The sequence below is a fragment of the Neoarius graeffei genome, chromosome 12 (genome assembly GCF_027579695.1).
Source record: "Neoarius graeffei isolate fNeoGra1 chromosome 12, fNeoGra1.pri, whole genome shotgun sequence".
Classification (NCBI taxonomy): domain Eukaryota; kingdom Metazoa; phylum Chordata; class Actinopteri; order Siluriformes; family Ariidae; genus Neoarius; species Neoarius graeffei.
Window position 1 is genome coordinate 38,711,305 of NC_083580.1, and position 13,816 is coordinate 38,725,120.

The 13,816-nt window shown below is 46.0% G+C and overlaps 1 protein-coding gene across 1 annotated transcript in view; it reads right to left on the reverse strand.

Annotated features, from left to right (window-relative positions):
- Nucleotides 1–13,816, reverse strand: part of wdr55 (WD repeat domain 55) — a 105,851-nt gene that overhangs the window by 26,146 nt on the left and 65,889 nt on the right. The window contains exons 6-7 of the mRNA XM_060935873.1: nucleotides 11,247–11,346; nucleotides 10,756–10,925 (exon numbers count right to left, since the gene is read on the reverse strand). Of these exons, the coding sequence (XP_060791856.1) occupies nucleotides 10,756–10,925; nucleotides 11,247–11,346 (270 nt within the window). The remainder of the gene's footprint in view (nucleotides 1–10,755; nucleotides 10,926–11,246; nucleotides 11,347–13,816) is intronic.

A 13,816-nucleotide genomic window follows, 5' to 3' on the forward strand; every position in this document is an offset into this window, starting at 1 on the left:
TGAAAATATTTTGTAAGCGCGTTTCATGAACCAAGTTATAGGATTTGTTGACAACTCGCATCGAGTTCGTTACACTTCTACCCGGCGTGAAGCACTCACAGTCATGTGGTTGTGATGTCATCGTAAACAAATCCGTTCTACTCATCCAGACAACTTCGCAACGGCAACGTTGCCAGATCTTTCCACTCTGGAACCCGTTCTCAAAAGATTGCGTTTTGGGGCACCCAAAATGCCGGTGCCGTGTGGACGCCAGGCCGAAACGATAAACAGTTATATCGGATTCACCTGAATCCAATGCCGTGTGGACAGGGCCTTAATGATGTGACTGCTGGCAAAAGCAGCAGGATGAACTCTGAAGTGTATAAGGTTATATCACAGATCAGCAAAACACTTTAAAACCCATTGGACTGCACTTCACACTGCATGTGGATAACGACCTGAAGCATACAGTGGTGCTTGAAAGTTTGTGAATCCTTTAGAATTTTCTATATATTATTTCTGCATAAATATGACCTAAAACATCATCAGATTTTCACACAAGTCCTAAAAGTAGATAAAGAGAACCCAGTTAAACAAATGAGAAAAATATTCTACTTGGTCATTTATTTATTGAGGAAAATGATCCAAGATTACATATCTGTGAGTGGCAAAAGTATGTGAACCTTTGCTTTCAGTATCTGGTGTGACCCCCTTGTGCAGCAATAACTGCAACTAAACGTTTGCGGTAACTGTTGATCAGTCCTGCACACCGGCTTGGAGGAATTTTAGCCCATTCCTCCGTACAGAACAGCTTCAACTCTGGGATGTTGGTGGGTTTCCTCACATGAACTGCTCGCTTCAGGTCCTTCCACAACATTTCCATCAGATTAAGGTCAGGACTTTGACTTGGCCATTCCAAAACATTAACTTTATTCTTCTTTAACCATTCTTTAGGAGAGCGACTTGTGTGCTTAGGGTCGTTGTCTTGCTGCATGACCCACCTTCTCTTGAGATTCAGGTCATGGACAGATGTCCTGACATTTTCTTTTAGAATTCGCTGGTATAATTCAGAATTCATTGTTCCATCAATGATGGCAAGCCGTCCTGGCCCAGATGCAGCAAAACAGGCCCAAACCATGACACTACCACCACCATGTTTCACAGATGGGATAAGGTTCTTATGCTGGATTGCAGTGTTTTCCTTTCTCCAAACATAATACTCCTCATTTAAACCAAAAAGTTCTATTTTGTTCTCATCCGTCCACAAAATTTTTCCAATAGCCTTCTGGCTTGTCCACGTGATCTTTAGCAAACTGCAGACGAGCAGCAATGTTCTTTTTGGAGAGCACTGGCTTTCTCCTTGCAACCCTGCCATGCACACCATTGTTGTTCAGTGTTCTCCTGATGGTGGACTCACAAATATTAACATTAGCCAATGTGAGAGAGGCCTTCAGTTGCTTAGAAGTTACCCTGGGGTCCTTTGTGACCTCGCCGACTATTACACGCCTTGCTCTTGGAGTGATCTTTGTTGGTCAACCACTCCTAGGGAGGGTAACAATGGTCTTTAATCTCTTCCATTTGTACACAATCTGTCTGACTGTGGATTGGTGGAGTCCAAACTCTTTAGAGATGGTTTTGTAACCTTTTCCAGCCTGATGAGCATCAACAACGCTTTTTCTGAGGTCCTCAGAAATCTCCTTTGTTCATGCCATGATACACTTCCACAAACGTGTGTTGTGAAGATCAGACTTTGATAGATCCCTGTTCTTTAAATAAAACAGGGGGCCCACTCACACCTGATTGTCATCCCATTGATGGAAAACACCTGACTCTAATTTCACCTACAAATTAACTGCTAATCCTAGAGGTTCACATACTTTTGCCACTCACAGATATGTAATATTGGATCATTTTCCTCAATAAATAAATGACCAAGTAGAATATTTTTGTCTCATTTGTTTAACTGGGTTCTCTTTATCTACTTTTAGGACTTGTGTGAAAAACTGATGACGTTTTAGGTCATATTTATGCAGAAATATAGAACATTCTAAAGGGTTCACAAACTTTCAAGCACCACTGTATCTCAAAAACTACCAAAGACTTTAAGGCCAAGAAGTGGATTGGTCTGCAATGGTCAAGTCAATCACCTGACCTGAAAAAGCAATGCAAGCAGAAACACAAGACAGCTGCACTAAAGGCCTGGAAGAGCATCACCAGGGTAGAATCCCAACCTCTGGTCATATCTATGAGCTCCAGAAAAAGGATTTTCGGCCAATTATGAAAAATGACAATTTATTTGGTGGCCAAGCAGCAACGCTGCATAAGCACCTGTTGTGTTTGTACCTTTTCTTCTTCAGCACATAAAACCATATGGTCAAAAGTTTTGAAATATGGCACACTGATTGGGAGCAGTCCCCTGATGCTTTTCACCAAGTTTCATGTTTGCACTTCAAGTGCTGTGGCACCACCAATGGCTCAAACTTGGAGGTGCGTTTATGCATGGAACTTTTGAACTATATGCCCAATTTTCAAAAGTGAAGTACAATTGGATTCCTTGTCTCAAGCAGAGTTCAACACATCCCATGATGTCAATTTCTATCATGTTGGACTTTCTCAAAAATGCTTCAAAATTCACACGTCACAAGCTTTGTCCAATCTTCATGAAATTTGGCAAACGTGCTTCAAACCAAGCCTCACAAAAATTATTTGATGGCTTTTGATTTGCCAAAAGCATTCACCCATTACAGGCAATCAAAATCAGTATCAAAGCCACCAATCAGGCTCTGAGGTCATTTCAGCAACACCTTGATGTACCAAAACCAAACTTGGTACATGGACTTGGGGAACCCATTTTCAGAAAGCACAAAAAAAGTTTCTGCTTGACCACTAGGGGACACTGCAATAAGCAAAAATGTGTTCTGTCTAATAATTGTTGCTGTGTTTGCCTTAAAAAATAAATTTGTGTCTTGTGATACTGTGGAAGGTATCAATTTGCCAATTTGTCATGTCAACCTAATTGATGCGGCACCACATTGGAAAACCTATATTTCACTGAAAATAGTATAAAGACAACAAATCGGGTTGAAACGGAGATATCGAAAGGTTTAAACAGGTTTAACTCAAAGGCCACAAATTTTGTCCAGTCAATACAAAATTTGGCATAGCTGATTGTAGCGGTTCAGTATTGGTGGGTGGAGCACAGAGGATGGCAGGACAGAGATCAGGTTCAAAATAGCGTTTATTGCTACACTTTTCAGTTTCGCAATTCTGAACTCGAACAGACACACACATGACTGGCGTCTTGTTCAGGGATCCCTTCTGCTCTCGTTCTCCCTCCTTATATAGGACGCGGTCACTGGGAAGACACACAAACAGGTTAATTGCTCTCAGGTGTAGTGATTCTGCCACTTACCTTCCCTGACTCCGCCCTCCTGTCACAGACCGGCACATGACCACGCCCCCGCTGCCACATACCTCCACCGCCCAACTCAGGCCGGGCGGCTGTCTGGCCTGCAGCTGACTCCCCCCCCCCCCCCCTTGACGGGAGAGGAAGTCCTCCACGACCATCTGCGCCCCTGGCCTGTGGACCACCTTGAAATTAAAGGGTTGGAGTGCCAGATACCAACGGGTGATCCACGCATTGGCATCCTTCATGCGGTGGAGCCACTGGAGGGGCGCGTGGTCCAAACAGAGGGTGAAAGGGTGCCCCAGCAGGTAGTACCGGAGGACGAGGACCGCCCACTTGATGGCCAGACACTCTTTCTCTATGGTGCTGTAGCGCCCCTCACGCACCGACAGCTTCCTGCTGATATACAGGACGGGGCGGTCCTCCCCCTCCACCTCCTGGGACAAAACTGCCCCCAGCCCTCTGTCCAACGCATCGGTCTGCAACATAAAGGGGAGAGAAAAGTCAGGGGAGTGTAAAAGTGGCCCCCCACACAGTGCAGCCTTTACCTCAGAAAAAGCCCGCTGGCATTGCTCCGTCCACTGGACCGGATCTGGTACCCCCTTTTTAGTCAGATCAGTCAGCGGGCTGGTGACGTCCGAATAATTAGGTATAAACCTACGGTAATAGCCAGCCAGCCCCAGGAACTGTCTCACCCCCTTTTTGGTCTTGGGCCTCGGGCAGGCCACAATTGCTGCCGTCTTATTAATTTGGGGATGCACCTGCCTGTTGCCCAAGTGGAAGCCCAGATACCGTACTTCCACCCGCCCAATCGCACACTTCTTTGGGTTGGCTGTGAGCCCCGCTCGCCTCAGCGACCTAAGGATGGCCCTTAGATGTTCGAGGTGCCTCGGCCAGTCATTACTATAGATGATGCCATCTAGGTAAGCGGCCGCATACGTGGCGTGGGGGCGGAGGACCCTGTCCATCAGCCACCGAAACGTAGCGGGCGCCCCAAACAGCCCAAAAGGAAGTGTGACGAATTGGTGTAATCCGAATGGTGTGGAAAAGGCCGTTTTTTCTCGGGATGGAGGAGTCAAGGGGATCTGCCAGTATCCCTTTGTCAGATCCAGCATCGAATAAAAGCGAGCCGTGCCTAGTCGATCGAGCAACTCATCAATCCGAGGCATTGGGTACGCATCAAATTTAGACACCGCGTTGACTTTTCTATAGTCCACACAGAACCGGACCGACCCATCGGCCTTGGGTACCAAGGCCACCGGGCTGCTCCAGTCACTGTGGGACTCCTCGACGATGCCCATTTTGAGCATGGCCTCGAGTTCTTCCCGAACCACCTCTTTTTTGTGTTCGGGTAGCCTGTAAGGGCGGCTACGCACTACCACCCCCGGGGGTGTCTCTATGTGGTGCTCTATGAGGTTAGTGTGACCGGGCAGGGGCGAGAACACACCCGAAAACTCGGTCTGCAACTGGGCGACCTCCGCGAGTTGGGTCGGGGAGAGGTGGTCTCCACAGGGGACTGGAGGGATACCCGACGCCAATGCCCCTTTTTGAACCTCCGGCCCCAGCTCCGCCTTCTCCGGAACTACCGACACCAACGCCACGGGGACCTCCTCAGAGTTTAAGCAGATTGAGGTGGTAAATCTGTAGCGCCCCACCCCTGTCCGTTCGCCTCACCTCATAGTCGACGTCCCCAACTCACCGTGTGACCTCAAAGGGTCCTTGCCACTTGGCGACCAATTTGGAGCTCGATGTGGGCAACAGTACGAGTACTTTATCTCCCGGTGCGAACTCTCTAAGGCGCGTACCCTTGTTGTACAGGCGGGTTTGCCGTTCTTGGGCCTGCCGCAAATTCTCCTGGGTTAAGTGGGTGAGGGTGTGGAGTTTTGCGCGCATGTCCATAACGTATTGAATTTCGTTTTTGCTTTGTGAAGGTCCCTCCTCCCAATTTTCCCGCAGCACATCTAGAATGCCGTGCGGCTTACGCCCATATAATAATTTGAACGGGGAGAACCCCATGGAGGCTTGGGGGACCTCTCGCACTGAAAACAGCAAGGGCTCGAGCCACTTATCCCAATTACGTGCGTCCTCGCTTACGAATTTTTTAATTATATTTTTGAGGGTGCGGTTGAACCGTTCAACTAAGCCGTCCGTTTGTGGGTGATACACGCTGGTGCGGATCGGCTTAATCCCCAATAACCCATACAGTTCGTGCAGTGTCCGTGACATAAACGTGGTGCCTTGATCAGTCAGAATCTCTTTCGGGATTCCAACTCGGGAGATAACGCGGAAGAGCGCCTCCACAATACTGCGTGCTGAGATATTGCGCAGAGGCACTGCTTCTGGGTATCGCGTTGCATAGTCCACCAGAACTAATATAAAGCGGTACCCTCGTGCTGACCGATCTAATGGCCCGATGAGATCCATCCCAACTCTTTCAAAAGGGGTCTTGATTAAAGGTAGAGGGCGCAAAGGCGCTTTTGGAATGCCCGCTGGATTTACTAACTGGCATTCGTGGCACGCCGTACACCACCTATGAACATCACCGCGAATCCCCGGCCAATAGAATCGGGCCATTATTCGGGCTAGTGTCTTATCCTGCCCTAAGTGTCCAGCCATGGGATTAAAGTGAGCCGCCTGGAATACCAATTCCCGGCGGCTCTTTGGAATTAAAAGTTGCGTGACTCGCTCTTTAGTTTGAGTGTCCTGCATCACTCGGTATAACCTATCCTTCATAATCGCGAAGTAGGGGAAGGACAGGGTGGCGTTCGGCTGGAGCGTTTGACCTTCGATTACTCTCACTTGGTCAAACGCATGTCGCAGAGTCGTGTCTCGCGACTGCTCTAATGGGAAATCTGCGAGGGCTTCCCCAATAGAGAGAGGAGGGGCCGGCGGCGATGCGGAGATGACATAGACGGCTCTGTGACAGCTGCTCCCGCCAAAGCGACACCGGGACCTCCCCCTGCTAAATGGCAGGACCCACTCTCTACTAAGCACATCATTAAATCCCGGAATCCCGGCCAATCGGTCCCCAAAATTAAAGAGTGGGTAAGGCGAGGATTAACCGCCGCCTTCACTATAAATTTTTCCCCTTGGAAAAAAATGTGGACCGACACCAAAGGGTAGCAGTGAACGTCCCCGTGCACACACAACACCTTCACCCCCTGTGCTCCCCCCAATGCCTCGTTTTGCACCAGGCTTTGGTGAATTGAGGTCTGATTACAACCGGAATCCACCAACGCCTGATATGTGTCCCCTTGGATACTCACCGGTATGCGATACGCTCTGGCCCGATCGAGGGCGGCTTCTGGTGCGTCGGGGATCCGAACCACCGAGCCCACCTCCATTGCCGTGCACTGCTGTTGGAGGTGGCCCGGTTCCCCGCAGCGCCAGCAAACCGGCCCGGGCTTCCTCTCTGCACCGGTGTTCTGGGGCTCACTGACCTGGGGGGGGGGGGGGGGCAGATACAGAAGGAAGAAACGGGAGGGCACCGCGGGTGCGGCGGGCCGGCTGGGGTGGTGCCGGCCCCCGCCTCCACGGTGGGGGAATGGGGCGAGGACGGGACACAGGAGGAGGGAGAGAGAGAAGAGGCTGTCTGCTGTCCTGCCATCCTGCCGCCGGAACAGCCGCCAAATGGTCCTCTGCCAGCTCGATGGCCCGATCCAGCGACGCCGGGCGGTGGCACTGGACCCACTCTGCGGTTCCTGCTGGCAAGCGTGTGACGAACTGCTCCAGCACCACCTGATCGACAATCTCCTCGGCGTCGCGGTTGTTGGCCCTCAGCCACCGCCAGCAGGCGTCCCGGAGTTGCTGGCCAAACGCGAACGGCCGGCCGACTTCCTCCAAGCGCAAGGCGCGGAAGCGCTGGCGCTGCTGTTCCGGGGTGCGCCCCACGCGCTGGAGGACGGCCCGGTGGAGGTCCGCGTAGGCCAGCCGGCGGTCGGCGGGGAGCTGTAGTGCGGCCAGCTGCGCCTCTCCTGTTAGCAGGGGAAGGAGGCGCGTCGCGTGCTGCTCCATCAGCCATCCCGAGGCCTCTGCGACTTGTTCGAAGAGTGTGATAAAAGCCTCGGGGTCGTCCTGCGGACCCATCTTGGTTACGGTGAGGGGGGACAGGCCCGCAGTGGGAGTGCTCGTGGACCCTAGTCTGGCTAACGCGACTTCAAAGCTCTCCGAGCTATTGGTCTGGCCAAGATATTAAGCCCAACCGTTTCCCAGAGCCCGTGGTTGACCCGCCTCCCTGAAATGCCTCAGTTTGTTACTGGTTGAAGCCAGAAAAGGCTGTGACGAAGCTTAAACCAATCACATCACTCTTTCCTCTGACATATGCGAAGCGACGGGGCTAACTGGTAGATTAAACTCTTACCGAAGCCGGTCGGGAGCAAGGCGAAAACGGCCTTCCTTTTAATAAATACCTCCAGGGCTGCTCTTTGCTCCATTTTCAATGAGAACTTCCCGTTGAATGCTTTCAATACAGCATCTATGCGTAATAGATGCGGAAGCGTGAATGAAGCACTTCCGGCAAAGATTCTGTAAACAATCTATGGCTTCTGGTCACAGTTCTACTACGTCAGTGCCTTGAACACGCCTCTAGCCAGGGCCGTTGGAGATGCTCAAAGTTGATTGGTTCCCGATTTTTCGGGAGCTTGGAAGAGCTGGAGATAGCTTGCCTGGCCAGACTAAGCTCGCAACAGCCCCCCGTGTTGCGTCACGCTTAGGATGGGCGGGCCCAGGCTAGGTGGACCCCGCCGACGCGAGGAGGTGCCGGAACGCCTCCCGATTTTTTTGCTGGGCCAGCACCAGGGCCTCGAAGCGCCGTTCTTGTTCCTTTCAGAGGGTGACTAGCGCCTGGTGCTGACTTTGCTGGGCCGTGGCGAGGGCGTGGACCAGGTCGGCAAACGGGGAGGACTCCATGGGGCTGATCGGCTGCTGTGCTCCACAATTCTTCTCCTGGGTTTCAGCACCACTGTAGCGGTTCAGTATTGGTGGGTGGAGCACAGAGGACGGCAGGACAGAGATCAGGTTCAAAATAGCGTTTATTGCTACACTTTTCAGTTTCGCAATTCTGAACTCGAACAGACACACACGACTGGCGTCTTGTTCAGGGATCCCTTCTGCTCTCGTTCTCCCTCCTTATATAGGGCGCGGTCACTGGGAAGAGACACAAACAGGTTAATTGCTCTCAGGTGTAGTGATTCTGCCACTTACCTTCCCTGACTCCACCCTCCTGTCACAGACCGGCGCTTGACCACGCCCCCGCTGCCACACTGATCTTTTGGCCATGTCTCACGATCGTTATCAGATTTTTATTTTCAACGACATTCGTCCATTGTAACTTAACAAATCTGATAGCGATGCCACCAAACAGGAAGTGAGCACGTATCTCAGCAATCTTCGGACAACTGACATGAAACTTGCTGCAAGTGCATGGAGCTATACTGTTGACAAAATGAAGTTAAGTATGCACTGCTTTCTGATTGGTCCCCTCATCGCTGCTTGCAGCTATGTGTTAGTTTGACTGATTCTTTTTGGTATTTATTAAAAGGGGACCACATAAAAAGTGCTGTAATTCTGATACCATTTACCCAATTTGGATGTAAATACCCTCAAATGTTGAGCTGAAAGTATTTTGAGCCCCTTCATTATTCAATTTCAACTTTACTATACTGTGGTAAGCAGCTTAAAAAAAATCTATTTATGGTCCTGACTATTTCACATTAGTTTTTTAAAAATGATATAAATTGCCCTTTTAAAAATATTTTAAAAATGTTTTGTATGTATGTAAATAAAAAGATCACACAAGAAAGCACACCAAGACAAGTAACAGCTGATGGTGAGTGAAATAGTATAGGCAACTCTGACCTCTTACACATTATTAATACGAATTGCCTATAAAAGAATTTGTTGATACGAGTTAAAATGTCTCCTCAAACATCAGAATTCCCATTTTTCTTTGTTGGTTCCATAACTACAAAATAAAAATCACCCAAACTTTGTAATTAACTCAAACCACCATTTCATCAAACAACCTTATAAACATGAATTTCCAAACCAGCCACATGGTTGTGTATCTAAATGAAGCTTTAAACATCATTGTTAACATTTCTTGGTGGAATAAATTAAGCCCTGATATAATACTCTAAAGCAAAAGGGTGGTTTTTTGACACATGCCATGGAGTTTCACAGTCAAGGGCAACATTTGTTAGGTGATTACATTATTACATGGTTTAAAACTTGTGTCATTTCTTTGTAGCTTGGAACATTTTTGTGGAAGAACAAACCTGGTGCAACAAAACACACTGCAACCCTGTGATAAACTCTTACTGTGAACTTTCGCAGATAATGAACTAAGTTCATGTTCCCTACCTTTAGTGACCGAGTCAGAGTCTTAAAAAAAATCTAAAAATAATTAAAAAAAAAAAAGCCCACATCACTGAACCATGTGTTCCTCTTCCCACCAGAGACAAACAATAAATAATCAAGTCCACAGTCAAGTTAACAATACATGTTAATGCCATAAAACAAAGGCTTAACTAGCCTAGTTTAGGTGTCGATCACTACCAATTATCAAGAATGGCAATTATTGACTTAAAAAAATCCCTTAAAAGGACTTAATTTTACGAGCTAAAAGCAGTTTTACTCGCCTCTTTCCTCCGTAAGCATTGCTGTCATGGCTACTTAAACCAAAAGATACTGTCTGTCGAAGACAAACTTCATATCCTGGACCTTCTAAAGCATGGTGAGAAAGCAACAAATTTGTCTACAGAATATGGTATCCTAAAAAATTCAATTTCAACTTTTAAAAGCAAAAGAGCTCAGAGACTTGGTCCACAACTGCAATCAACATGATAGGCTGAAAAGAAAGATATGGCAAGCAAACAATGGCGAGTGTGACTTATTTCCTTTACTTTGCAAATATGCAAGTGAGTTAAGCATAAATATAAATTAAACACAATTGGTCCTGGGTGAGTGAGTGGTGTGACAAGTAGGTCCATTCCAGTATATTGAACTTTTCGGTATAACAAACTATTCGGACGTCCCCAAAGGAGTTTATTATAGCTGGGCTGCAGTGTACATGCTAGACTAATTCATTAGCTATAATGAAAACTTTGGGGGATATCAAACTTGGCCAAAATAGCTTAGACAGGAGAAGAGAAGTCTACCTGAACAAAGAAACAGCAATAAAGTTGTTGAGTAACTTAGGCTTCCTTGTCCAAGCTGAAGAAATGAACTTCAGTAGGATTCAAATGGGAAGAAAATCGTAAATTAAGCACAATATTGTGACCACAATTTCTAGGAACAACCAGCAGATTGCATGCTGTTCGGTTTGCTTCAGTTTTGTGCACTGTAGTATTGTGTCTGCATGTCCCCCTTACCTGATAACTCCATCCATAGAGGCAGTACATAATATACTGTCTGTAATTGGTACAATGCAGTCCACAGACTCTGCCTGGAGGGCAAATCGATCACTAGTTGCTCCAAATCCATTCCAGTTGAAAATATAGAGCATCCCTTCACTGGAGCCACACACCACTTTTCGGCCATGCTGTGCATCATGAAAAGACAGGTGTATTTATCAGGTTTGTTCCTTCAACCTTATTTAAATACGAGCATTATGCTGTTTTTAGGTGATGTTACTTTTTCTTGAGCTACAATCAGCAGACTTGACAGATTTCATGCTTATACTTCGATATTTCATGTTTCATTTCCATTTAATAGTAGAATTGATCAAAAAATTAAAATTTTCAACAAACAAATGTTATAACTTTTATTTTAATCTAAAATTACTATTCCAGCTGGCCATGGTCTGAATCGGACTGAAGAGGACACTGAATCTAACTGGGAAAAATTAGTGTGCGCATGTCACCTTCATAATAGAGACAGAAGTGAGATCTCCATCCTGAATTTCAGAGAGCAGTTCCAATCTTTTTCTCCTCAAGTTTATCACACCCATAGTTCCATCACCACTAAAAGATAAACCAAAACAAAATCAAATCAATGGGGGGCGCGGGGGGGTTGCGCTGATTCAAAGAAGGCCATTTTGTGACATCGGGAGACCTATTTACAGATTCAGAAATAATTTAAAACAAAATAGTAAAACTGAGATGATCAGGAGCAGAAAGTTAGAGAATGTTTGTCAGATTTAGAAAGACAGATTCAAACCTTTTGAACTGAGGACTCTTTTTTTTTTTTATCAATTAAAAATATCTTAACATACACTATTCCCCAAATTTTGTTACTTGCAATAATGAATGAGCCTGTAAAGTTAACCGACTACCTGTTCTTTCTCGAAATAAAATTTCATTGACTTCATTTTGTCCTAAGGGCATGCAAAATTTGGTTCCTTACAATTTACTTAAATTATTGATGTTTATAAAAACATCAAATGAATTGGGATAATCCAAGCATACAAGGGTGTTTCTTCAACTCCAGGCACATTTGGCCCCATCAACTAACTCACTCTCTCTCTCTCTCTATTACACACACGTTGTAGTCGAGTCACTAAACCTCGAGTCCGAATCAAGTCGTTAAAGAAAACTTCAAGTCAAGTCCACGACTGAGCCGAGTCGAGTCAGAGTGCAACGCTCCAACCGCACCATTTGACGGTGGCCATTTCAGCACCATTAATGTTAGTTTGTTCCTGAACATGGCGTATGAACAGGTGAATGTGCATTCTCTGTAGAGATGGTTGGGAGACAGATGCAAGTGCAGAAGATGTGTTTATTAACACAAGTAAAGACAGGTAAACAACCCAGAACAGCAGGCAAAATAGTGAAACGGGCAATAGGTCGAGTGAGGCACAAACAGGCTATCGTAGACTACACAGTCAAAGACGAGAAATGGGAAATCAGGTAACCAAACAAGGAAATAAGGCTTGGTTATGTGTCTGCAACGCGACTCAATAACCTCGCAAAGTAAGTGTGTTTCACAGGCTTTATACAGGCACGTCAACTGTGCCTTAATCCTGTGCAGGTGCAAGTCATTTACGGCGCGTGTGCGGGAGTCTGCTTGGCGCGCCCTGAGAGTCGATCTGATGCACGCACAGAGGCGCGTAGGTGTAACACTCTTGCACAAAATTAGTACAAATATAAATCTCATAATTTGGCATGGCATGTTGCAAAAAATAAAGAAAAATTCCAAGTCTTCATCTCCAATGTACGAGTCCGAATGCAGTTAATGCACGAGTCCGAGTCATCAGTGCTCAAGTCCAAGTCAAGTCACGAGTCCTTAAAATTAGGGCACGAGTCAGACTCGAATACTACAAACCTGATTTTTTTTTTTTACATTATATCTACACACACGTAATTTTATATAATAATCCATAAATCTGGGACAATGTAAAACGCAAATAAAATACAGAATATGATGATTTGCTCCATTTCATTGCCAAGACAACATATCAGATATTGAAACCGAGATATTTTACTGTTCTTTGAAAAACACATGCTCATTTTGAATTTGATGTCAGCAACACGTTTCAAAATTTGGGACAGGGGCAACAAAAAACTGAAAAGGTTGTGAAATGCTTTAAAAAAAAAAAAAAACAGGTCAATAACATGATTGGGTGTAAAACCAGAACGTCAAGGATGTAGTAGCTCATCTAGCATGCCATCAAAACAACCATGACTACCAAAACATCAAACAGAACTGAAATGTGACAAGGTGAGAGAGGACCAACCTTCACGACAAACTGTTTACAACAGGAAAATCAACAAAGGACTAATTTTTATTCCCCAAGGAAAGCTCTATCCAAAACATCAATCAGAAATGAAATTGGATGCTCCATTGCAGTTATAAACACCAAGCATGCATGCTGTATAGAATATGTGTAGTATCCGTCTTTATTGTGACCTACATTACAGACACACCAAACTGTACCCAAAAGCATGAAAACACTAGAACTGTGAAATTAGCCTATGACCGTGGCAAATAATATAATCCAATTCAGGAAACATTGTCATGAAGGTGAATTTACTATTTATCAGATACCATTATGTCTGTAATGCTACATAGTCTACAGACTGTTTTATAACAGAACTGGACCCACAGTGTGAGTCGCCAGCAAGAGTTTCAAGTTCCCCCTGCTGTACAGAAGTTGTAGCGAGCAGGCTCTTTTGCACTGGTCTTTTTGGTGACCAGCAGGTGTGAGAGAGTGGGGGTTTGAGCCCCACTTCCAGCATTACATAAATAATTCTAATGTGATACTGTGGCCCCTTTGACGAGCAACTCCCTCCCCTTATCCAGGCACCTGAGCTTGGTGGCAAGTCCACTGAAAGAATCTACTTTATTATGTTAAAGGGAATACGCAGAACCATAATTTTTTGAAATTCTGAGTGGATAGTATCTCCATCTGTGACTCTTGTAAGCTGCATAAATGGGAATTAAAAAAAAATAAAAAAAGTTTTATATATATATATATATATATATATATATATA